Consider the following 26,927-nt stretch of genomic DNA (forward strand, 5'->3'; position numbering starts at 1 on the left):
TAAATGATTTCTAAATGGGTTTTCAGCAAGTCACAAGTGATATTATTTCTCCTGTGAATGTTAGGAAATTTTGTGAAAGTGAGTTTGTATTAACTTTGTGAAACCTCAGGTGGGTTTCGTTTATTTGTTGTTTTTCTTAATGTGTTTCATAGTGTCAGTTTTTCTAATAAAATGTTTTTAATAATAAAAAAACAAAACAAACAAACAAAAAACCTTATGCTGTTCAGGGGAGAAAGTCTTATTTTGTTTTCAAGTAAATATGGGAGCTGGGGTGTATGAATGATCTTCCCACTTCTAGGACTTTGAGGAAGGGAGATAATGAGGCTATTGCTTTATGTCATTCTACTATACAGAGAGGCAGATAGCTGGAAGACTTCTCTAATTCTAGGAGTAAAAATACTACATCTAAATGGCTGGGGCTGGGGCTGGGGCTGCACAGCTGGCAGGGCATGGAACTGAGCAAGGCAGTTTCATTTTGTACATGCTCAGAGTACATCTGTTTTCCATCCTTGAGCTGGCCAGGAGTCCATTGCTAGTGGAACCACAGAGATCTCCACATGGAATCACCATCCAGTCCCTCTCATATTTTTGTTATTGGCATAGTAGGGGTCTAATAATTCATCCATCCAGGTTTATCCTAAACCAGTTTCAGCCATTTTGAAAGCGGTTTATGTGTATTGAGCTTCTGTTGTGTTACAGATTTTAACCAGTTTCCAATTACTTATAGTGGTCTGTGTGTCATTTCTGTCCTTAGCCTAGAAGTCTCTACTGAAGAATATTGGTTTTTTTTAGGATGACCTGTGTCAGGTAACAGTGTAAATGGAATAGTTTATTTAAGATGAGTACAAAGGTGGGCACTGGGAACTCATGACTCTGCATGTCCCTGGGGAAGCCAGTTAGCCATTTTGGCTCAGTGTTGTCCTTTACCAAATGAGGATGACAGTACTTGCCTCACAAGGGATGCTATTTTGAGGACAAATTATTTATTGCTGTTAACCAGTAATTTGAAGATGAACTGAATTAAGTATCATTATTATCCTCAAGTTCCACCTCTCTCTAAATGGTGTCAATCTAATATGGACTGGTCCCCTGGATCCTAAATAGCTACTAATGCAAAGGGTGCCATTTTTTCCACAAAAAAGTTAAAGTTTTAAAGAGCCACTGTATGTGCCTGATTCATCAGAGAAGGACTTTGGGCTATCTGGTCCAGCCTCAGAAGTTAACTGACTCACTATTGGCATCCTTAAATCTTTCTGCATTCTGAATGGTCTCAGTGGTGGCTTGGGTGCACAGACCAGGATGTAGCCAAGTGAAACTTGAGTTGCTTCAAAACAGATAAGTACAGGCATACCTCGTTTTATTGCACTTTGCTTTATTGTGCTTTGCAGATATTGTGTTTTTTACAAATTGAAGGTTTGTGGCAACCCTGCGCTGAGCAAGTCTATCGGCGCCATTTTTCCAACAGCATTTGCTCACTTCGCATTTTTTAGCAATAAAGTATTTTTTAATTAAGGTATGTACATTGTTTTTTTAGACATAATGCTATTGCACACTTAATAGACTACAGTATAGTGTAAACATAACTTTTATATGCACTGGGAAACCAAAAAATTCATGTGACTTGCTTTATTGCGATATTTGCTTTATTGCGGTCATCTGGAACTGAACGCGCAATATCTCCAAGGTATGCCTGTATGAGCTAATGTTTGTCAGATAGAAAACAGTGACATAAAGCAGTGGAAAATATTTTGACCTGCTGCAAGTGCCTACGGACAATTTGAAGGAAAAGAAATAAATAAACAAATTGTCTAACTGGTTAGTCTGGGATATCTCTCTTGAGAATTTGAACTCTGTACTTTCAAATTTCTTTTTACAGGATTAGATGGCCCAACTAACCTGGTGACTGACCGAGCAACAGAGGACACTGCCACCATCTCCTGGAAGGGGGTCCAGGCTCCCATAGACAGGTACGTGGTGAGGTACACCTCAGCTGATGGGGACAGCAAGGAGGTGGCAGTCAGGAAAGACAAGAGCATGACCACTCTGACTGGACTGAGGCCAGGCATGGAATACATCATCTATATTTGGGCTGAGAAGGGAGCCCATCAAAGCAAGCGGACAAGCACTAAAGCTGTGACAGGTAACTAAGGGAGAAGATATGTGGGGTTTGATTCTGAATGTCAGAGCCTCTATCAGAGTTCTCCTTTAGGGCATCTTTTAACTTATCACTTTAAAACCTTCTCTTAACAGAAATGGATGGCCCAACTAACTTGGTGACTGACCAAGTAACAGAGGACACAGCCACCATCTCCTGGAAGGGGGTCCGGGCTCCCATAGATAGGTACATGGTGAGCTACACCTCTCCTGATGGTGATGCCAGGGAGCTGCCAGTGGGGCAGGACAGAAGTGTCCACACCCTGACAGGACTGAGGCCAGGTGTGGAGTACACCATCTACATCTGGGCTGAGAAAGGAACCCAGCAGAGCAAGAGCACGAACACTACAGCTGTGACAGGTAATGGGGTAAAAGAATGAAGTGGAGAGTTCAGGTTTGTAATAGGGAGCCAGGGGCTCCTGTTACTTTAAGGAAAATTTGCAGCAGGCAGCTGAGCAGGAGCTAGCTGTACTACAACAAGCAGGCATCCCATTAAGCCCAAAGGGCATCCTCTGTGCTTAATTAGGGTCACGTGACCAGAACAGGCAGTGCTCCAGGGTATATAAACCCAGCACTAGAAGCAAGGAGGGTCAATCTGGCCCTACAGACAGCAGGAGAAAGGAGGTCCTGAGCCGGCTGGTCAGGAGAGGAACTGACCAGTCCCCGTGAGCTTCAAGTGAAAAGGGGACTTACAGCTTGCAGGATAGTTAAGCTCCAGTGAGGGGAGATTTTTGTTAGATACCCAGTTTCTTGTGTGTATATTTATATTAATACTGGAGGACCGGATGTGGCTATCGGGGGAGGGCTGGAGGCCATGGAGGGATGCCTCGCAAGTACTCAGTAGCAGGCAGTCTAGCCCGCAGTCAGGGACTCAGGGTGCCGAGACAGGTGTGCTGCATTAGGCCAAGTCTAGGAGAGCTAAGGCCAGGGTCAGGCAGCTAAGCCTGGGGTTGGAGGCCCAAAGGGCTGTGGTCTGGCACAAGCTGAGGCTAGCAGGGTCAAGGCCGGTGGGAACAGCCCAGCCTGGGGTCAGAAACCCTGAGAGCAGAAGTCTGGGGTAGTGGAAGAAACTCAGCTTGGGTCAGGGACCTAAAAGGGCAGAAGCCTGGGGTGGTGGAAATAGTCCAGCCTGGGGTCAGGGGTTGAGAGAGGGCTACAGCCACTGTGCAAGGGCTAGGGGCCCAGGGAATGCAGGGCTAAGGTCAGAGCAGACTTGAACCAAGAGGGTCAAACCTAGAAAGGGATTAGGGCCAGGTACCTAGAGAAAAGAGAGAGCTTTGCCAGAGACAGGGGCCCAGTGGGCTGACTGGAATGTGAGCAGAAGCAGAGGCTGGAGTTAGGGACTCAGAAGGCTGAGGGCTTGGATAGACTACAGCAGCATGGCAAGGGCCAGGGGCCCAGAGAGCAGAAGGCTAAGTCCATGGCAGGCGAAAAGGACTAGGAGGCTGAAGTCTAGGAGAGATGGAAGTCAGACTGGGGCCTGGGGAGAAGAGAGTCTTGTCAGGGCCAGGGATATGACAGGCTAGAACAGGGGTAGGCAACATTTTTTGGCTGCAGTGCCGAAAAAACCACAATGTCTACCCTGGAAGGTGCTGAAGTGCTGATATGCCAGAGCAGCTGTTTGCAGCCTCCCGGCTGCAGCCAGCCCATGGAGCCCAGTCTGCTTGCAGCAGGGCTTGCAGCCTCCCAGCTGCCTGCTGGGAGCAGCCTGGGCTCCATGGCTGGCAACAGCTGCTTAGAGACTGGGCTGGTGGTGGTGTGCCAAGCAAAATGGCCTTGCGTGCCATGCTTGGCACTCGTGCCAGGGGTTGCTGACCCCTGGGCTAGAAGGACTAGATGGTTAACAGGCGGGGCTACCAGGCCCAGTGGACAATCTAAAGTAACATCTATGAGGCATGGCTATGGCTGTAAGGGTTGAAGGAGGACATGAATAGGCCTTAAGGCAACTGGTTTCCTGGGAACACGGATAGGGCCAGGAGGGCCTCACTTAATATTGAGGGTAAGACTGAGATCAGCTGGGTCTGGGAGGTACTTACTGGACCAAGAATAGAAGAGGTCTCATTCTGGGACCCTGGGGCAACCTCCCTTTTTGTAACCTAATTAATTTATCAGTCATGGCAGGAAAGAGGAAAAGGAAGGGTACCAAAGGAGCCCGAGCAGGGCAGGAGCTGAGTTGCCACCGGGGTGAGGGAGGTCATGGCTGTCCCTGGGGCCCAATCCAGTTACAAGATTACAATCAAGTTTTTTCTGAGTGAAGTGTCTCTTGTTAAAGCACAGGTTCATTTTGAGGAGAGGCTCAGTATAACAAATTGTTTGCTGCCTAATGCCTCTTGCAGTGAAGTCTATTCAGTATCATCACAAAAAAATGACAGAATTCTAATTCACTGTTGACAGGATCTACTGTAATTACTGGTAGAATGAGCAGTCTCCATTTGTGAAAACAATGCTTTTCCAACTGTTTGTCTTAAGTACTTCTAGGACACCCATTATTTTATAGCGATTGGGCACCTCCAGAATCTTTTAAAGTATTTTTTCTGATAACACTCCTGTGAGGTAGGGCAGATATCCCCATTGTTAAATGGGACACTGAGACAGAGATACTCAGTTCCTATTCCATTAATTAGATGCCAAAGTGTGAGTCCCTGTGCTGCTCAGGTCCCTGAAAATCTGTTAATACTTTTGTAACACATTGTTATCTTATCTTTAAAATGAAGTCACAAAAGAACAGTGTGGAAGAGGAGGAAGATCTACCCACCTTTTGTATTAAGTTTTTCAGACACTCAGAGAGGGTGGAATAGGATTGCACTTAGGTAAGTACATCTGCTAATAAAAAAGTGGGTGGGTCCATCTCCTTCTCACCACATTTTTATGACTTGGTCTACTTAGGCATCAGATAGGTAGAAAAGGCTCTAAGTGATCTGTTCAAGGTCACATGGGAAGTCTGTGCTGGAGTAGGATATTGAAACCTGGTTTCCCAAGTGCCCGGTTGGTGCTCTAACTTTTTGACTTCCTTTTCTTTCCTTGGGAAGCCTTAGTTATGGATAGGCGTTTTTCTCACCACCAGATGCATAACTGGGCAGCACTCTGCCCTGTGCAGTGGCAGCAGATGGGGCAGTGCTGGTTGCTGTGTTGGCAGTGGCAGCAACATGGGCAGCCACTAGCTGTGCCCCATCCCACCTCTTTCAAAGGAAGCACCTAAGGCTTATGCCCTGGTTACCACCCGTCCCCTGCCAGTTACACTACTGCTCACCACAGTTATGGTTGCCATCATAATCTTATGATGCTGATTCTTTAATCTGTTGCAAGCAATCTTGAACCTTTAACCTTCAGGTCATCCCTGTGATAATACCAGTAATACTAACTATTTCATTACCTTTGTTGAAGGAGGAAAGGACATAATGAGATAACAGCATAAGGTATCCATGCAGTCTCCCAGTGGCAGGACCCCAGCCAGTATCTGAAATTTTGGTTCTCTCACTTCTGCTTCTAAATTAGAAGGTGCTTAGATATTCCACAGAGGATGTGATCTGAAGGGGACCAAAAGGCAATAGTACCTTGCTTCATGTGGCTTTTCCTGTGTGTTGGTTCAGAGAGTGGCTGTACTGTTAGCTTTAAAAAGCAAAGCCTAGTAGCCTACCACCAGGACTATCAAGAGTGAAGGTGTACCTAAGTTAAAACATCAGATTCAGGCATTGTCAAACTTTGTGGTACAGACCCACCTTTGTTCAGAAATCAGAGTAAAAAAAGATAAAATAAACTGATGGATTCCCTGAAGCAAAGGAACCTTGCTCTAACACAGTTTGATTTTTCATGTTTAAACTTTCTCTTAAAGAAATTGACAGTCCAACTAACCTGGTGACTGATCAAGTGACAGAGGACACAGCCACCATCTCCTGGAAGGCAGTTCAGGCTCCCATAGACAGATACATGGTGACCTACACTTCTCCTGATGGGGACAGCAGGGAGATGGCTGTGGGGAATGACAGGAGCATTACCACCCTGACTGGACTGAGGCCAGGCCTGGAGTACATTATCTACATCTGGGCTGAGAAAGGAATCCAGCAGAGCAAAAGGGCAGACACTAAGGCACTGACAGGTAACCTGGGGGAGGATCTTTGTGATGTAATATTAACAGAAGACATATCATAAACCTTTTCTGAAGACTTGCTTTTTTTTTGGTCCATCATCTACCAGTCTGTTGTGCAATCTGCAACATACACTGAGTTGTCATTCCCCCATATATGACATGGACACATTACATGCTTCAGTAAACTTCAGGTGTGATATTTAGAGCCTAGCTCCAGTTGTATTTAGTCAATTCTGATTTTCTGTAATAGGTTGTGCTGTCAGTTCCAAGATGCACCTCAGTTTTGTGCAAGTTTCCCCCATGGAGCTCTGACAACCTGTTGCAGATTTTGCTTATGTTAGTGGTTCCCAAATTAAGTAACATCATTCCTAATAGGGCCACAGCATTTACAAACAGAGTTGTGAGCCTCATATAATTCTCTCGAAAGAGTCTGTTCTGGAAGTTGGGATGCAAGCTGACTGGAAGTTGAGTCATGTACCCAGAAAATCTGGGAACTGCTGATGTACTATTTCCCTAGTATTCCTTGGTTGGCACAGCTCTGTAATTCATCTTGATCCTGACCCATGATACACTTTACTACTCCACACCAGAACCTCTATAAATTCTTCCAATGTACCCAAGTCCTGAACCACTTGTAGTGAAAAAGATGCTTACTCAGCAAGGCTAGGATGATGGGACTTGCAAAGAAGCAGGACTATTTTCGTCTCCACCTCACCCTGCCTCATAGAAAAGTTTTGAACATGGAAAAAGAGTTGCTGAATGGCAGTAACTTCAGCATCAGTCAGTCATATTTGTCATAATCAAAGCTTTTGATATAGAAATCAGCAGGAGAAGTGGTGTTTAGCCACTGAGACATGAACATAAAAGTAGATCAACCCATATATGATGCTTCATAGCCAAGGAGCATGAAAATAAGGTGTACAGACTAAAAGCTTCAAGGAATTACTTGGGAATCTTCGTAATATTCTAATAATCTGCTTTCGGTCACAGAAATTGACAGCCCAACTAACCTGGTGACTGATCAAGTGACAGAGGACACAGCCACCATCTCTTGGAAGCAGGTACAGGCTCCCATAGACAGATACATGGTGAGCTACACCTCTCCTGATGGAGACAAAAGGGAGATGGCAGTGGGGAAGGACAAGAGCATCACCACTCTGACTGGACTGAGGCCAGGTGTGGAGTATATTATTTACATCTGGGCTGAGAAAGGAACCCAGCAGAGCAAGAGGGCAGACACTAGAGCTGTGACAGGTAACTTGGGGGAATCTCTGGGACATGATACCACAGTAGTAAATGGAGCATTGGTAGTTCCATGTGGAGCATTATTGATTCCATGTGGTGCATTAGCTATGTATTTGTCTTCCCTTCCCATGACCAAGTTGTTGCATAGAGTGTCATATACGACTTATTGCAATACAGTCTTGTTTTGAAGAAATGTATGCCCCTTAGGCACCTTAAGGCTCCGAGAAACAGCTGCTGTTGTGAGAGGGTGAATGAACTGGCATGCATAAGATACAGTATGAATAAATGCTGTAAGTGCTGTTACTTACAAATCTATTAACATATTTTAATTGTAGCTGGTTGCACCACCTGTTATATCAGTACAGCCACTTTCTCTGACAGATCTACTAATGGATTCCTTTCATGAACTACAGCATTTCTACTATTCTGGCCCTTAGTTCTTACACAGCTTAGATTTTGAGTTGAAACCACTAATCCAGAAAAAAAATCCATTGCTGGTCTTACTATTTTACCAGGAGCATCCCTTGCTGTTCCACCACTGATGCTTCTAGCCAGGGCAGTTCTGCCAGTGCTCCTCAGCCCTGTCTTTCATCTGTCCTATTATTCCTGTCCTGAAATACCAGTAGTAAAATTCATGTTTAGGCACTGAGACAGAAATGTACAAGTAGGTCAACAAATATATGGTCTTTCACCTCCTAGGAATAGGAAAAATAAAGTGTTGAGACTAGAAGCTTTAAGGAGATGCTTGGTGTCACAGAATGGGGTCCCCAGGGATGGTCGTGATACCCCTAGGGCTCCTTGACCATGCCAATCTTGCCCAACAGGCACCATCTTTCTTGCCCACTACGTCTTGGTGGTACTTTTAATATAGGGAGGCTGCCCTTGATCTTATTGCCTGGACTCGGTCTTGGTGGACCCCTCTGAACCCTGTGGGTTCTTAGACCCCCTGGCATCCTGCTTCAAAATGGATGATTTACGGGACACCCTCAGCCTTATGGACTAGATGTGTGGCTCCAAACTGCCCCTATAGCATGCCCCAAGCCTTGTAGATGGTATTGATGTTGTTTCTCCTGGGCCTTGCTGTAACTCACCCCCTTGTCCTCGCTGGGCTCTCCATGACCCCGTCTTCGTGCTCCACACTGGTGCTGGGCTCTCCACAGCCCTGTCTCCGCACCCCACACTAGCACTGGGCTCTCCGCGGCCCTGCCTCTGTGCCCCATACTGGTGCTGGAGTCGTCTCACCTTCTGATCACTGCACCCTTCTCTGGCGCTGGGGTCCCCACACTGTTGTGGGACCCCAATGAGGCTTCCTCCTTCCCTAACAACCTCAGCCCAATCCACCGGTCAAATGGCAACTAAAATCTGAGCCCATGGGCTATAACCTAATATAAGCAGTTCTGGGTGTGCTCTGTTCCTTTAAAACATCCAGCTTCTCCCAGCACTAAGTGCCTTGTAAGCCAGAGTCTCGGGTGAGCTCCTGGAGCGCCTTAATCCCACCCGAGGTAGAAGAAGCAGCCAAGCCTCTCTTGTGAGCTTCTTCTCCGAGAGCTCCTTCCCCCTCAGCTGCTGACAGAGAACCCCCTTCCTACTCCCAGCCCTGGGTTTTATATTTGCCCAGGGCCCTGCCTCTCCCAGTGAGCTGACTGAGTGCAGGTGCAGGCTAATTTACTCATTGGCCCGTTGCCACAGTAACCTGTACCTGTGGGATTCTGTCTGGCTCTTAGGACCCTCTTCCCCAACAGTTTCTGCTCTTATAGAAGCAGGCACCTTAGTGCCCTGTGACACTTGGGAATCTTCATAACGTTTTAATGTTTGCATTTTTTTGTTTCACAGAAATTGACAGCCCAACTAATCTGGTGACTGATCAAGTGACAGAGGACACAGCCACCATCTCCTGGACAGGTGTACAGGCGCCCATAGACAGATATATGGTGAACTACACTTCTCTTGATGGGGACACCAGAGAGATGGCAGTGGGGAAGGATAGGAGCATCACCCTGATGGGACTGAGGCCAGGCATGGAGTATATCATCTATATCTGGGCTGAGAAGGGAACTCAACAGAGCAAGAGGGCAAGCACTGAAGCACTGACAGGTAACTTGCGGGGAATTTGGGGACATAGTGCTACAACTGTAGGGAGGCCGCATGGTGCTTTGGCTGAGAATGTGACCAACCTCCTTCTAGCTTGCAATGTCAAGAATATCACATAGGACCTGTTGCCATAGAGCCATGTTTTGAAGAACATGTAGGTGTTTCGAGACCCTCAGAAACAGTTGCTTTTTATGAGGTAAATGAATTACCACAAGTAAAATGTAGCATCAATAAATTCTGTGCATGCCTTCCCTCACACATCTGTCAATGTGTTTTACTGTTGCTACTGACACCTCCTGTTATTGCAATCCTGTCCCTTTCGCTCACAGATCTACTAATGGATCTCATCTCTGAACTGCAACACCTCTGCTCTTTTGCTCCATAGTCCTTACACAGCTAAGATTTGAGTTGAAACCCCTATCTCACACAGAAAAAAAATAGTCTTGGCCTTTCAAGAAATTCAAACTTTCCCCTTCATTTGCAGCATCTCTTTTTTCCATGGCTAAGGCCTCTGCTCCAAGAATACTTTGTGAGGGCTCCTCAGATTTCTCCTTCATCCAGACCACTATTACAGCCCTTAAACAGCATTCTGGCTACTGCTGTTTCATCACTGAGAAGTTTCATCATCTATAAGAAGGCTAATTGACTAAGAGTATGGAAATAAGGCATAGAAACCAAAACCTTCAAGGGGGTGCTTGGGAATCTTCATAATCTGTACTTCCCTTCACAGAAATTGATGGCCCAACTAATCTGGTGACTGATCAAGTGACAGAGGACACAGCTACCATCTCATGGAAGCAGGTCCAGGCTCCCATAGACAGATACATGGTGAGCTATACCTCTCCTGATGGAGACACCAGAGAGATGGCAGTGGAGAAGGACAGGAGCATCACCACCCTTACAGGCCTGAAGCCAGGTGTGGAGTACATCATCTACATCTGGGCTGAGAAGGGAACCCAGCAGAGCAAGAAGGCAGACACTAGAGCTGTGACAGGTAACCCAGGGGAATTTTTCAGACCTGATACTATAGTAGCAGATGTAATACTGCTATTGCAATATGGTGCATTAGCTGCGAATGTGTCTTTCCCTTCACTTGAAAGTCAGAGTATATTACATAGGAGTTGTTGCAGCATAGTTTTGTTTGGGAGAAAGATCCATCCTTTAAGTAACTTATGTCTCTCAGAAACAGATGCTTTTGTGGCGGGTAAATGAGTTGCCATGAATAAGAGCTTCCCTGCATAAATGCTGTGCTTGCTGTCTCCCCACATCTGTCAACGTATCATGTCTTAGCCCCTGCTAGTAGCACCTCCTGTTACAGCAGTCCTACCCCTTTCCCTGACAGATCTACTAATGAATCTTACTTCTGACTTGCAGCTCCTCTGCTATTGCAGTCCTTAGTCCTTACACAGCTCAGATTTGAGTTGAGCCTTACCCCAAAAAAACAAAAACAGTCCTGGCCCTTCTAGAGAATTCAGCTTTTCCATTCTACCTGCAACATTTCTTACCCTACTATGGCCAAGTCTGCCAGTGCTCCTCAGCCATGACCTTCATCCAGCCAGTTATTCACATCTTGAAATGTCAGTAGCTAGATGAGTATTTAGACACTGAGACATGGATACTAGAACATAAAAGTAGGTTAATCCATATGTGGTTCCTCATCTCTTGAGAGTATGAAAATAAGTAGTAGTAACCAAAGCTTCAACAAGATGCTTCTGAGTATGTTCATAATATTCCAGTAATCTGCACTTTTCTTCATAGAAATCGACAGCCCAATTAATCTGGTGACTGACCGAGTGACAGAGGACACAGCCACCATCTCTTGGCAGGGAGTCCAGGCTCCCATAGACAGGTACATGGTGAGGTACACCTTACCTGTTGGGGATGCAAAAGAGATGGCAGTGGGGAAGGACAAGAGTGTCACCACTCTGACTGGACTGAGGCCAGGCATGGAGTACATCATCTACATCTGGGCTGAGAAGGGAGCTCAGCAAAGCAAGAAGGCAAACACTAAAGCATTGACAGGTATCCTGGGGCAGGAGGGAAGCAATATGAAAATACTTTTATTCTTTCATTATTTCATATTTCAATATTATTTATTTATTTTTGTATTCCTGTGTGGCAGTAACTTTGCCAATTAATATATGGCAAATGGAAGTCTAGCGGCCATAATTACTGAGTAATTATGGACTGCTAAGCATGGAAGATGGAACAGATCTAAGTGATAATGCATTAGCTCTCTAATGGCCTGTAGATTGCTCTGTTGCTTTTTTGACCCAGTAGAATTTAACACCTTTGCAGTGGTGTTAATGAATGTACAAGGTACAGCACAACCAGGAACTTAGGCCCCTTTTATTTCATCAGAGGAAGTAATCATCCAACATAAGGGGACTTCATGCTTCTAGAGAAGTGGAAACCAAACTTCAGCTGCCTTACTCAGGCATCCAACCTAAAGACACATTGGGATGCTGGAGAACATTCTGCACTTCAGTGATCCCATCTTGTATGATCCCTGAGTCCTAATACAAATAAGATTAGTTGGAAAGCAAAGCAGCCCTGAGCCTAGACATATGCCTTAGAGTCAAAATGCTCTCCAGCATTTGGAGAACTATCAAGAGCAAAGTTAGATGGGCTAAGCTCTGAGACAGAGGGTCTCAGGTGACACTTAGCTATAATAAGCATATAGAATTTTTATGCAGGGAATTCCAGCATTTCAAATTTTGATTTTCCCCTGCAAATTATAACGAGAATCCCTGAAATATCCTTTGAAAGGAAATTCATGTCTGTTCTGGGATGATCTGAATATTTTGTTCCAAGTTAGATTTAAAAACCACAAGCTTTCCCAAGTGCAGTCATTTCAAGGTGAAAATTAAAATATTTAATTTTTTTTCTAGATAAAACTTTATATCAAAATTCACACTTCCTGAGAAACATTTCAATGTTAAGGAAATAGCAAGACATTTTTCAACTGGCTCTATTAATACTGTGAAAATCTTATTCAAGTCAACTTATACCCTGTGATTTTCCTTATCCTTTCCTATCATTAAAATAGGAGACATGTAGTGGAGATCCAATAATGGAAGTGTTTAGACCAGAGGCAATTCTGTTGGCATCCAAGTTGTAAGAGTCTCCTAAGATAATGGACATTTTGCTGTGCATTCCAAGCTACAGATGCTAGCTGTAGCATCATGGGGGTACAACACTGCTAATTTCGCTCTCCATCCTGTGAATCCAATATTTTGATCTCCCTCTGCTGCCCTAGATGGGGAGGGGGAATAAACTTCCACTGTTCTAATCTGGCAGGATTTCTGCATTTATATGTAATAGGATGGTGGGCCTCTCCTTATTCACTGAATTCCCAAGGTTAGATATTTTACTTAAAATGAATATCTGGTGTCTTATAATTAATAATGGCTTTCTAGGTATAATCTAATGTCCCTGCTCCTGTCTGTTTCTCCTTTTAAAGGTGTCTTAACCTATGTAGGTTTACTTATCTACTTTATAAAAGAAAAACCTTACACACACAGAATTCAGGTGCTACTGGCTCTTAACTCTGGGTGCAGGCTACTACTGCTGTACTAATTCTACCTACCTCCTTACATGGCACCCTATGACAATAGTCTCTGAGGACCTCAGTCTCTATTGTGCTTGTACTCAGAACACCTGTCTGATTTTGGGGGGAACCAAGGCACAGAGAAGCTAGGTGATATAGCAAACCTCACACAGGAACTCTGTCAGAGCAGGGAATTGAAACTGCTCTGGAAGAACACGGAACTGAAATTAGGAGGTGCTGTGTCCTAAGTGCATAGTTGCCTGTGTTGCTAGATAGCACTCTTCCATAAATACCAGCCCTTCCTATGAAATAGCTCAGGTTGAAATAAGAAGAAATAGAGGAAGTGAGACAACTTGGGTGGAGATCTTTGTGAGATTAACTACATGTTTCCAAAGCACCTGCAAATAGAGTCTGCAAAGGCTGCTTTCACTTCTGTTCTTTCAAAATTTCTGGTCAGAAACTAGGAAAGCATCTTTCCAGGGAGCAAACCTCATAAATTGTTGTGCTCTAATGATACCACATCTGTATGCCCAGTAGAGAATAATGCCAGGCAATTCTGATGCCTGAGGAACATGACTTATGAGGAAAGACTGAGGGAACTGGTCATATTTAGTCTAGAGAAGAGGAGACTGAGAGGTGATTTAATAGCAGCCTTCAACTACCCTGAGTGGGGTTCAGAAGAGGATGGAGCTAGACTGTTCTCAGTGATGGCAGATGACAGAACAAGAAACAAGTCTCAAGTTGCAGCAAGGGAAGTTTAGGTTAGATATTAGGAAGAATTTTCTCATTAGGGGGGTAATAAAACACTGGAACACATTACCCAGAGAGGTTGTGGAAACTCCATCCTTGGAGGTTTTCAGAACCTGGCTAGACAAAGCTCTGGTTGGGACGATCCAGTTGGGGATGTACCTGCTTTGACTAGATGACCTCCTAAGGTCCCTTCCAGCCCTAACTTTCTATGATTCATGATTGCCATGAAGTGCTATGGGTTAAAAATAAAGCTGCCCTTGTCTTCATGCTTAATTTCATATATCATGTTTAGAAAACAAAGATACAGCAAATCTTGTATGTGTAGGTGGGCCTGTGTTGTCCCTGCAAGAGGCAATCTCTTCACTTGGTTTCAGTCACATCCACCCTACAAAAAAGACCAGAACAACAGAGATGTGGATTACTTTGCACTTGTATATTGCTAAGGTGAACAAGTGTATAGAAAAATGTTTAATTTTAATACGTTTGAAGGGACCCATGCTCCCAGGGGCAGATCTAGGAGGACAGGTGCACTTGCACTCCCCTTTGATTTCTGCTCCACCCAAGTTTAAAACCAACTTCCTGGCAGTGGCAGCAGGACTTTCATTCAGGCAACAGTGAGGGAGTCAATTGACTTCATGGCTTATTAAAATCTACCTGATTTCTTCTAAATTCTTCATCCCACAGGTGTTAATGATCCTTTCTCCTTTTTAATGGTCTTGAGGTGTTCCACTAAGTTAGTTTTTATTTTACAATTTTGCTGCTTCTGGTAATGTAGCTCCTATGTCATAGTCCAACAGACTGTTTTTAACTCTTTCCAAGAAAGTTACATTTTTATTTGCATCAATCTTAAGATGAATAATACAGCTCTAGGCCCTAGCATATTAGTAAAGCCTCTAGTTTCTTTTTACCTGGAGAAAAATGTGTGGTGATGCACCTTACAATGTGCATGCTCCTTTTCAAAATCCTAGATCTGCCCATGCATGCTCTCATACCTAGAGATTTGTTGGTAGAGAGTTCTGTGGGTAAATGTAAAACCTGCTATGTTTCATGGCAGGAGAACAGAACCCCAAGTACTTTGTGGTGTTTACTTCTGAAGAAAGAGAAGAACCAGCTTAATTTGTATCCTTCCATCTAGTTCCCTTGACACTTCTATCTTTAGCAGGCAGAAGTGCACACTTGTTTTCAGTGTGGCTTGTTCTTCAAAAGGGAGGAGGGAAGGGTTTATACTGAAGATCTTCAGTGGTTCTGCAAGTGTGGACTGGCAGCCCTACCGGAAGATCAGCTTGACGTGGGCACAGGGGGAAGGCAAATGCATTGTACACCTCTCAAACACAGTTTTGTTGTGACATCCAGATTCAGGCCACCAGGACACTGTAACATTCTAGCACTGGCAGCTCTGCCGGTGTAACTTAGTGCTCTGTGCTCACTCTAAGGCACTGTTTATTGCTAAGCTAATCTATCATTTCTTTGATGGGCAATACTTTGTGCTTTTCCAGTTGCAACTCTGCTGCCAGTACATCTAAAATCTGATCTGTATCAAACTTTAATATCCCAGTTCTGAACCCCCTTCACTCTTTTACTGTACTTCACACATTCTTCTCTGTTAACCATGGATATACATTCCATAGGTTGCTTGCACCATGTAAACAATACCCAGATTTAAGAGTTTCCTTACCCCTAGGGTCTGTGCTGAAAGTTCACTCTATGCACTGCTTCTCCTTGAAGGTACTTGCATAATAAAGGCATGTTTTTTATTCTTTTTTTGTTTGCATATAGAAATTGACCCTCCAAAGAACCTCCGTGTGTCGGATGTTACACAATCTACTAGCATAGTGAACTGGACACCACCAACTGCACAAATCGATGGCTACACTCTGACCTATCAGAGTGTAGATGGCACCAGCAAGGTTGTGGGAACTTTTTAATCCTGCATGTTACAAACTTCCCCAGTTCAAAGCACAAATTGGCAAGTGAGCTTAGTCAGTCAGTTCCCATCAGTGAAATCATGTGCACGTGCATGTGCACAGAATTTAACTAGGGGAAGAGGGGTCATTAGGAATTGGATATTCCATCTTAACTACTCCTGCTGGTGTCTCACTGAATGGCATATACCATTGCAATTGCCCTGGGGGGGTAAAGTGTGGGGAGATGCTTCTTTTATACAGCTGGAACATTCCCATTCAAATTGGGGACAGTGGTGTGCTTCCAGGCTTTCATTTCTTATATCATTCTGTGTGGCCAAGTGCAGTTTGATCATGGGGTATCTCATTCAGGTAAGTACATGAAGCCTATTCCCTGCTGTCCCTAGAGTAGTACTAAGGTTTATACTGGGCAAGCTCAGCATTTCTTCAAATTCTTCTTCCAGAGAGAGAGGGAACTGCTGGTCTGCCTGCAGATATGTGGACAGTCCTGTGATAATGTCCTACTTCTGACCAGTATTTTTTTGCCTGTATCAGGCTTACTTCTAAAAGAGAAGTTATAAGTGCCTGGAAAGCAGGGAAGCAACATGGCCTGAGAGAGCTCAAGCAGCATGTGGAGCTGTCCTGTCTGTTCTTTGTTTGTCAGGAAGTACAGTTGGGTCCTTACGACCAAAGGTTCATGTTGGAAGGACTGGGAAAAGGGGTGAGATACACAGTTTATGTGCTGGCTTTCAAGGGAGACCGCCAGAGCAGGAAAGCAAGCAATTCTTTCTCGACAGGTAAGGCTTGGCACTGGGTATTTCAGTAATATTGCTGTGTGGCACTTTTTTCATTTGTGACATTTTACAGGCAAGGGTGAGTGCTGCTGTTTTCATTCTACATAGGCCTAGAGCAGTGATGCCCAACCTTCTGGCCCCCAAGATCATGTATGGGGTTGGTCCATGGGTGTGATCCTGCACACCTGATCTGGCCAGTGCCAGCTGCGTACCAGCTGTGGCCATATGCCGGCCTGATCTTGCATTCCTGGAACCAGCTGTATGTTGGAGGGCTGGAAGGGACTTTGAGAGGCCATCTTGTCCAACCCCTGCCTGAGGAAGGAAATCCCATGAATTTGCCTTGTCATTAGTGTTAGGATAAACTCAGATGCCTAATTACTTATACATTCCAGGAGATGTACAGCTGATGACAGTGTGGTATCTGGTCAGACAAACCCACAAAAATGTTGTCCATCATAGACAGGTGGTAAAAAGTGGAGATGGGGACTGCAAGTGCCCTTTCCATCTATGGCTATTACTCCTACCTTTACATGCACCCAAAGTTCCAGTGTCCAGAGATGTCTCCCACATAGCTCGAGAACTCCTCAAGGACAAGGTTGCCTCCTCCAGCCTTTCATGGCACCATTCATGAGTGGGTAGGCATCAGATAAAGCTGTTATACAGCTTTATAAGGGCTGGTCTATGCTTGAAATTTTTGCTGGCTTACCTTTGTCAGCTGGAGGGTGAAAAGATTATACTTTTAACTGACATAGCTATACCACTAATGCCCCCCTTTGTCATGCAGCTTTGTGAACAGAAGAGGGCTAAGATAATTTGGAAGGGGTGAACTTATGGTGGAAGAAAACCCTGTATTGTTGGCATACACTCTCTTCACTAGGGGGCTCTGCTGCTATGCCTATGTTGGGGTAGTTATTGTGGTGACTCTTCTGTAATGTAGACAAGTCCTCAGTGGAAGAAGACAGTCCTTGCTACAATATGGCAGCATCCATGGCATCAAGCAATAGTGCAAGAGCAGACAGATGTCTGTAGACACACATGTGACATGGGGGTTGTATATGGTCCTGTGAGCCTAATGACTGTCATTGGTCCTGTGCCTCTGTTCAGACCACACACTTTCTAGGGGGCTTGCTTGGGAATGCTTCCTTCCCATCTGTATCAGATATGCTGATGTCAGTTTTTCCCTACCTTGTTCCCACAGTTGGCTTCCTCTACCCCTACCCTGCAGACTGCAGCCAGATGCAACAAAATGGGAATGCTACCAGTGGCATGTATACCATCTACCTGAATGGTGATGCTAGCAGGCCCATGGAGGTGTACTGCGACATGACCACGGATGGAGGCGGATGGATTGTGAGTGATGCTGTGGATCTGTTTACTTTCATAAGTCCAGTGCTGGTTGATACTCTTGGACTTGCATCCTGGGGGATCTGAAGTCCATCTGTTTATCTGAAGCACAAATGTGGCCTGGGAAGTGTCACTGAAAATAACCCCTCTTGCCCTGCTTTTCCTTTATACCTCTATCCGTGCCTTGGGAGTACCACCTATCAGAAGCAAGGAGGAAAGCTGATTTATAAGCTGTCTCACACCATGGCTTCCCTGCTTAGATTGCCAATGAGAATGTCTAGTGGGTGCAGACAGAAGTGCAGGTTCCTAGTGTAACTGAGAATACTTTGCAAGAAGTATTCTGAGTTATAACCACCCCCAAACCAAGAAGTTCACTGTTGGTTCCAGGTGGGGAGGGGAATCTAGCTGCTGGCTGGGAGCCTGCAGCCAGTTTCCCCTAGCAATGGCCCCTCCTCTCTCTCAGCCTGTCCTTGTTTCAGAATGGGAGGGGGGAAGGGAGGAGAGGGAGCTCCTTCTTCCATTTTCCCACCTAGCACTGGAGAGTGGAGTGGGTGAATTGGAGGGGGTGGGGGAGGGGCTCCCATATACCTGCCCCACCCTCCAACGGGTTGAAAAAACTCCAGATCAAACTTCCTCTGCTCCCTTTTCCCACTTCCATCCTGAAAATAGCTCAAGGCTGGAAGGCAGTGCAGATGGAAGTTATAGAAGATACTATGTTTTGAAACATGTGCATTTGACCCCTCATTCACTGAGGGTTCAGATTTTTGTGCAATTGGTCATTTTTTTGAAGTGGTCTGCAGCTGTGTTTGGTCATGGCTATTAGGGGTGCACCCATGAACAACTGGTGCCTCCCAAGACTGGGGGGGTCACCATTTGTAGGTGGCAGCGGTGAACACCCGCAGATGCTGGTGGCGGTGTTGGCAGTGGGGTGGCAGGTGGCGAGTGGGTACCACCCACAAACGCTGGTGACCGTGTTGGTGGCAGGGGGGCAGGTTGGCAAGCGGTGAGCTGGGACTGCCTACAGATGCCACTGGCCATATTTGTAGTGGGGAGGGCGGGTGGCACGTGGCTATCTCCCGCAGAAGATGGCAGTGGCTTTGGTGGCGGGCATTCTCAGGGAGGCACATGCCCCCCATGCTCTCCCTATGCATTGTGTATGGGTGCACTGATAGAGATTTTGGGGGTCAATACTGATAGCCATTTTTTAAGGAGGCTGCACACATACACGGGCATTTATTAGCCAAATTATTGGCCATATTAAGCCGTTTTCCAATACAACCAATTTTCTTTATATTGGTGCCAATCTGATATCGGACTGATGTATTGGTGCACCTCTAATGGCTGTAGGCTAGTTTCTGTGGCTAGATCAGGTGAAAATTGTCACTTTTCTCTGTACCCAATATTATTCCCAATTCTGGTGGTGTTGGGGACAAGACATCTCAAAGGTATGACAGGTACAAAGTCATTCAGTGCTTGGGCTCTCACTCTGTTCAGGCCTATATTGGCAACTAATTAATATAATTACCACCTGGCAATGTCAGAGAGGCTTGTGTGAAGTGAACAAAGACTCTTAAATCCATTTCATAATGGACTGTGCTCACAGCAAAGAAGCTATGGCCAGGGGATGTTGTACACAGAGGTGGGAATTGTAACACTCCAGAAGATTTTTTTTTGAGATGTGTCTCCCTTCTCTACCAAAGGAAGTTGCCCTTTTTGTTTTTGTTTTTAGCCATAGATGAAAACAGTTTTTCATGCAGATTCATTCCTATATTAAAACAAATTCTGGTCCCATTGTGTATGTACTCCCTATTAAATTTAGTTATTTTTACCCATCTATCAAGTTTGTGCTCATAATATACTCATAATGCTCATAGTGCTCATAATATACTCATGTTAATGTGATTCATGGTGTACCAGGAAAAGCATTTGTGGAAAGCTAATTTTAAATTTATATGCACGGGTATTCACAGTAGATACGCTTGTGTGCTTATCCAGTCAGGGAACAGAAACAAACCCACATGCATCAGCAATCAAATCACAACTTACTGTGAGCTTGAATTCTGATTATTCATTGACACCTGGGCTTTGTAGAATACATCTGAAACATGGATAATAGGAAGATAAAAACAACCTGCTGGGGGTATCCCACAGGCAGAACAAATCAGGTCCTTCTACCCCCTAGCTATCCCACATTGCTTACTCAGCAATACTTTTTTTGTAGGTTTTTCAGAGGCGGAATACAGGGGACCTGGATTTCTACAAGCGTTGGAGGAATTACGTAGAAGGCTTTGGAGATCCTATGGGGGAATTTTGGCTTGGTACAGTATCTGTGACTGACTGTTGAAGGATGAACAGCCAGAGACTGGCATTGTAGAAGTGGTCCAGCATTTAGATGTGTCCAGACCTTAGAGGTCTGAAGAATTAGGTTGGGAATGCCACTGGAGCTGTCAGTGCCTTTGCTTTGGAATGGAAGTGCAAAGGCCTCATTGAAATTACTGATGGGAGATTTTTTATTGAATTTGCTGGGTTTTGAAGCAAGTTCTGGTTGAGCCAAACTTTTCCAAATCTCTGGCAAAAACTCAGTTTAGGGTTTGCATGAGCTTGAGCCAAGAGAGGAGTTATAAGGCTGTAGCACCTTGATTTGGAGGAACTGGCATTTAGACAAATGTGAAGAATAGGATATTTATGAAAAACATAATGCACTCAGCCCATCATTTTTGTGTCTTTTTCCTGGCATACCACCTGGCTGTGCTTGGATGGGAGAATCCAGAACCTTGGTAGTACAGTGGTAGGGATTCTAGATCTTTTTTCAGAGACAGAAAATGTTCCCTTAGTCTGACTTGTTTGATTCAGTATGATGCCATTTCAGGATCAAGGAGGGGGAGAAGATGGCTGTGAAGGATCAAGCCACTGATTTAACATCAAATGGGCCAAAAAGAAATACTGGAACACAAAGTGAATGCATTTTTAACCTTTGTTTTCCTTCTTTGGAGTAATAACCTTGGCTGCTTCTTTTAGGTCTTGACAAGCTGCACAGTCTCACCAGTGCCACACCCATCCGATATGAGATCCGGGTGGATTTGCGGACTTCCAATGAGTCTGCCTATGCTGTCTATGATTTCTTCCAAGTTGCCTCAAGCAGGGATAGATACAAGCTGTCTGTAGGGAATTACAGAGGCACTGCTGGTAAGAAATGCTGATCCTCTCTCACTTAGTACAAATAAACTTTATTACTGGGGATGCTTGTGTCATTAGTGGCATGAGGGGTTGATTAGACTGGGATGCATTAAAGCCAGGTTTCTTCAGAGGTATTAGTGTATTTACTGGTATTTCTGGGACTGAGGACAGTGAGTTCAGAGGGTCTCTCTTGAAAAAGAAGAGGGTAAAAATGAGTTTGCCTTCCACTGGATCAGGAGGTAAAGTAGGCAGGGGTGAGGGAGAAACCCGTAAGACTGTCCTCAGACTTTCCTGGAGGGCAGGTCCAGCTGATTATCCTATGAAGATACTGTAATGGCAACTGGGCATTCCCAGCCAAAGCAAACAACATTCGAAAGTGGAGGAAGGAAGAGTCTGTGAAAAGCTGACCTAAACTGAATTGAAATTTAGATTCCTTGACAGTACACTCAGGCTTAATACCCAGCATGATAACATAATGGACTTTGCCATCTGCACTCCAGGCAATTCCCTCCTATAGTGATTTAAATGCCCTTGATTCTTAAGCCATGTTGTCTGCCATTTTCCTTGTACCACTCTTCCTTTTCAGCATCCTGGAACTATACTTTGGGAAATGCTTACTCTAAGCATCCCATCCCTCCAAAAGTGCAATAATACTACCCCCAAGTTGCTGTGCTTACTGTTTCCTTTTGTTTTTGAGGGGATGCGCTGACTTACCACAATGGCTGGAAATTCACAACGTGGGACAGAGACAATGATGTGGCTCTGAGCAACTGTGCTCTTGCGCATCGTGGTGCCTGGTGGTACAAGAATTGCCACTTGGCTAATCTCAATGGCAAATATGGGGAAACCAAGCACAGTGAGGTGAGTGCCAAGGCTCTGATGTATGTGTGTGTCTTCGTACCAGCCTCAGGGACTCAAGTGGGCATGGCCAACTCTAATGTCATGTACAAGCCATAGCAACAAGTAATTTCATAATTGTTTATTATGGTACCCGCTCCAGCCAACTGAAACCTGAGAATGGCTATAGGATCCTATTTACAATCTCCTGTTCTGCACACCCAGCCTCCTCTTGGTTGAAATAAAGGCGCTGTAATCAGTGTCGGGTCTGTGATGTACAACTGAGGTGTTCTGATTTCATCCAATGGCAAACAGTTGTTTGTGCCCTGGCATTGGTCTGCTGATCAGAGAATTGAATAGTCAGTTTAGTGCTGCTGAAAGGTACCAGATTGACAGCCAGAGCGGCTGGAGTTTTGTATTTATTCACAGAGGAAGGATGACAGAAAGTAGACTCTCTCTTTCATGATCTAAGTCAGGAGTTGAACCCTTGTCATTAGAAATAAAGGCTAGTGCACTTTGCTGGGGAAGTCTCTTACAGTGTTTTATACACGTGCTGGGGGGTGGGGAGGGGGTGTGTGCTTTAATTAGAACGGCCCTGAGAGCCGCTCTAATTAAAGCACCTGGAGCATTCCGTGTATCAGTATCCCTGCACTTCAAGTGGTGGCGGGGCACTTTATCTGAAGGTTGTTTGACCACGCTCCCATAGACTCGATTAATTGAGTCTGCCCCGACATGCTGGAATTATAGTATGTTGGAACAACTGCCCTGCTCATGTATAGTCACCCTTAATCTCTCGATTCCTATGTTTTGCCACCTGATGCCTGCCAGCTTTTGCAAAACAATTTGAATTCACAGGTGAAAAGTGGGATAGATGATCCTGTCTTGACACAGAGGGTGCTGACAGAAGTGACATTTGTTGTTATTGGCCTCCTTAAAGTGCTCTACAGCCATACCGTGACACATGTGCATGGCTGCAGAGCACTTCAAAAGTGACTGATCATATGACATATTAACCATCTTTTAATGAGGGATCAGTCGAAGGTACTTCACTGTGGAGCGCCTTAGGGAACTTGTATTCCCTAGGGTCAGTCTGTCAGCATGATCAGGGCAGGGCTGATGCAGCCCAGCCCTGCCCTTAGTGTTGTCTGCAGGAAGGGAGGGGAGTGGGGAGAAGGGATTGGGAGGGAGCTTCATCCTGGGGTTTGCCTGACCTAAACTGGAGGGGGCAGATGGATTGGAACTTCCCCCTCCCCCCCGCCTGGTGGCCTCCCTCCACCCCAGCATTTTCCCACTCCAGCTCAGGTCTGGTAAACCCCAGCCCACAGCTCCCTCTCCCTCCTATTTCCCCCTCCCTTTCCACAGACAGCACCAGAGCTGGGAGTGGGGGTCAGGGCAAGGGAAGAGAGACTGCAGGTAGGGTCCACTGCTGGATCAGCTCCAAAGTGGAGCTCGATTTTGCTCTCCACCCCTGTCCCCCGTCTCCTCCATTTGGACTCAACAGACAAACATTTGTTAGAGGGGAGGGGGGTGTTACTTTAACTCATGGCACTTTATGTGAAGTGCCAGGAATTAGAGCAGGGACTTGCATGTCTATCAATACCCAGAAATATGGATTGTGTGACCTTTCAAGGCCACTTCCAGCCCTATTTGTGTTGATTATATGATGCATAGTACAAAGGCTTACTTGTACAGAGGTGGCAGCACGTGGCACTGCTGCCCCATATTCTACACTGACTGATTCTTGGCTGCTGGGCTGAATTTTAGAAGTGGCTATTGACTTACAAAGCTGTAAATGCTTGGGACCTTGTCATTTACTTCTCCCCTGCTTCTCCCCTTGCGCCACACTATTATGATGGGCAGAGAAGCTGGAGCAGGATTCCCCACACCCTGTTTTAGAGAGACAGAGCTGCTGGTTGAACATTCTTCATGAATGGGAGCCTAAGCTTGGGAACATGATTTCCTCACCCAATAGCAAAACAGCCCAGGTCTGCTAGTGTTCAGGTCATGCTACAAAGTACATCTTTTTTTTGTGAGCTACTCCATAGTCTTTGCTCACAGGAAGATGTTTGATTTACTGCCTACCTGTATGTATTTAAGTTATATTAGAAATGTCTAGAGACTTGATAAGATTTCCCCTTCCTTTTTATTCTGATAGAAAGCCAATAGTAATTCTTCCAGTAAATATAAGGGATAAGGGTTACTGGTATTATCCTAGTACTCTCCTTAGCCCCCTAATATATGCATGCTTTAACAAGGGCAATTTCTTGTTCTCTTTTCAGGGGGTGAACTGGGAGCCATGGAAAGGCCACGAGTTCTCCATTCCTTTCACTGAGATGAAGATCCGTCCTCAATCATCCAGCAATGAGCCCATCCTGGGGAGGAAAAAGAGGTCTCTGGCAGGGAAGAGGAAGAAGATCAGGGTTTAAAATAGCCTCCTGGCAATTCACAGCAATGCCCAATGATGACATTTCTTTATTTTGTAACAGTGTCAGGCCTCAGGCAGCTTGTTCCAGCTCATTTATAATCACTGACCAACCTGCTTCAGTCCCCACTTGGAGCTCTCTGGGTTTGCAACCTGGCCTGCTTTTAAGCTGCTGGAGATTCTTGACAGGTGATCAGTAAGAAGGTGGGAAGGGACAGATGGGGAATGTTAAGGACTTACAACTCTCTTGGTTCATTGAACTCAACAATGACCTTACTAGCCCAGTGTACACAGTTGATCTCTCCTTACTGATCTTTGTGAACTTTACAAGCAAGCTTTAATTCATGATGCTGCTTCTTAAACTCCCATCTTAACAAAGGCTCTCCTCTGCTTGATACTGCCACCATCTGCTGTTCTGAAGCTTCAGGCCTCAAGAGGGTCCTGTCAGGGTAAAAATACCATCTTGAAAAACAACTATTCTGGTCTTGGTTGGATTGTTAAACACAATATTATCAAGGCTGTTATGTACTTGCATCAACTTTTCCTGCTTGTTTTTCTTTCCCTGTTTTCTGTCTTGGATGATGGGAAGAGAATAGTGACTTTCATTTCTATTCATAATTAGTCTTTAATCACTTTCTCTTTCATGTCCTTGAGCACTAGCAAAATTTTGCAGTGTCTGGGTTGCAGACACTGCAAAGGAAGGTTTGCTACTTCCACTGGGATTTTAAAAACCACTTGGGAACATTTCCCTTAGTTTAGGTTTTTGTATAGTCTTCTTTTTTATAAAGACCTACATTTTCCTATCAGTTATCAGTGTCTCTTTCAATCCTCTGTTATGGAAGGGAGGCCTAAATTTGAGTTTACTTTAGCTGGCCCTTGAATTGCTCTGTAACATAGTTTGGCTCTTTTAGAGCCAAGTTCTTGGTGTAGTACAAAGCCAGCTTTCCTGAGTAATGCTTCATTGCTGACATGCTCTGCTTTGATGGGGGAATATCTCCAGCTCTGGTTGGCAAAAAGGAAAATAAGGAATTGATTCAGGAATATATGCAAATAGGAGATTTGTCATATTCTTCCAGCTGGAATCCACTGAGGAGTGCCCTTGTAGTCTCTGAAAAGGATTCATTATGTGGCTTTTAAAAATATCATAACCCTTCTACCTTGGTTTTTCTATATTTAAAATGGGGGTAATAATTTACCAGCCTACCTCCCACATTGTGTTTTGTGTTAAATGGTCAATGCTCTTCCAACCACTCTATAAGCATTAAATACTAAATATTATTTTAATAACAAGAACTAATTCTTAAAATAGTGCCACTGATCACAGAGAAAGGAAGAGGGTGGAAAAGTCTCTTAATTCATCCTCTCTCTGTCCTCAATCCAGGCAGGTAGAAACAGGATGTTGGAACTGGAAAACCCAGGACAAGAGACTTCAACCTGGGTAATAAACCTTACCAGGAGCTTCACATTTCGCATAGCCTAACCTCTTAACTGAAGGGGCTTGGATGCCTAAGAACTGGGCTACATGAACTGTTACGCTGCTGGTCTGGTTCATTAACTCAGGTTAAACTCCTGTATTTGGGTCCTCCGACTCCACTGTCCTGTCCCTATCTGTTTAAAATTCTTCTATGTAACTGAATTTAAACTTTTTGGAATGCCAATCTCTTTCTACCAAAATAAATGCCTAGGGAGTGTAGAGTATGGTAGGGTTCAAATTATCAGGCAGGGGTCCAAATAGGGAAGGGGGTGTAATGTCAGTACTCTCCTAAACTCTGCCTGCTGTCCAAGCTCCTTTTCTGCTGTCCCAGCCATGACTACGAAGAATGGTGGCTGTCCTTCTTTCTTGTATGCTTTTCTCTAGCATTGAAATAATTAACAATGCTGAATTTAACGCATCAGGATCAATAAAAGTAATCTTTGCTGTTCTCAGACTTTTTTTCTGTAGGTACTGCTGCCTGGGTTTACAACCAGTTCCCACTACAAAACTTTTTTCTTCACAATCATAAGGGAAAAATTAAATTATTTTCTATGAAGAAAAACTTAGATTCTGAAGCACAAGATGTGGCAAACTTGGGAAAGTAAAGAGTTCACCACACTGATGAAAACCAGTCATATTTGATGGTTCTGCAAGTTGGAACATAGTCCTCCTGCATCTTGTTGCTTTATTCTAACCTGAATGTTGTATGGAATTTAAAAAATACATATAAAATGCCTAGGATAATCATTCACTCATAGATATTTACAGGGAGCCTTAACATTATACATAGAGCCCTTTGAGAACAAAATCTCTTATCAGAATGGGAGCATTTCTTACTTACTCACCACTGGTATTATTGATGATATAAGGGGGCTGATTTCATTTACACTGGTTAAGCAGTATAAGAAATGTCAAAACATGTTAAGGTCCCTTTGCATTGGCAAAACAATATAAAGGGATCCTAGTGTAAATGAGGATCAAGCACAAAGGTCTTGGGCAATGGAAAACTGAGAATCCAGAGGAGTGGTTCCCAATCTCTTTAGACTCGAGATACCCTTCATTAGATTTAAGAGACCTTCAGAAAATGCCAGCTCTTAGTTC

General features: G+C 44.6%; 1 protein-coding gene across 3 annotated transcripts in view; it reads left to right on the forward strand.

Annotated features, from left to right (window-relative positions):
• Positions 1 to 26,558, forward strand: part of TNN (tenascin N) — a 45,190-nt gene extending 18,632 nt beyond the window's left edge. For 2 of the 3 annotated variants that reach the window (XM_019530880.1, XM_019530881.1), the window contains exons 8-21: positions 1,877 to 2,140; positions 2,251 to 2,514; positions 5,987 to 6,250; positions 7,232 to 7,495; positions 9,320 to 9,580; positions 10,308 to 10,571; positions 11,336 to 11,599; positions 15,654 to 15,784; positions 16,443 to 16,575; positions 17,771 to 17,922; positions 20,138 to 20,234; positions 20,935 to 21,102; positions 21,791 to 21,954; positions 24,210 to 26,558. In XM_019530880.1, coding sequence (XP_019386425.1) covers positions 1,877 to 2,140; positions 2,251 to 2,514; positions 5,987 to 6,250; positions 7,232 to 7,495; positions 9,320 to 9,580; positions 10,308 to 10,571; positions 11,336 to 11,599; positions 15,654 to 15,784; positions 16,443 to 16,575; positions 17,771 to 17,922; positions 20,138 to 20,234; positions 20,935 to 21,102; positions 21,791 to 21,954; positions 24,210 to 24,356 — 2,837 coding nt within the window. In that variant the 3' untranslated portion in view covers positions 24,357 to 26,558. The remainder of the gene's footprint in view (positions 1 to 1,876; positions 2,141 to 2,250; positions 2,515 to 5,986; positions 6,251 to 7,231; positions 7,496 to 9,319; positions 9,581 to 10,307; positions 10,572 to 11,335; positions 11,600 to 15,653; positions 15,785 to 16,442; positions 16,576 to 17,770; positions 17,923 to 20,137; positions 20,235 to 20,934; positions 21,103 to 21,790; positions 21,955 to 24,209) is intronic. The other variant, XM_019530882.1, reaches the window with a different exon arrangement.
• The last annotated feature ends 369 nt before the right edge of the window (positions 26,559 to 26,927 follow it).

This window comes from Crocodylus porosus, unplaced genomic scaffold (genome assembly GCF_001723895.1).
Source record: "Crocodylus porosus isolate Cpor-Errol unplaced genomic scaffold, CroPor_comp1, whole genome shotgun sequence".
Lineage (NCBI taxonomy): Eukaryota > Metazoa > Chordata > Crocodylia > Crocodylidae > Crocodylus > Crocodylus porosus.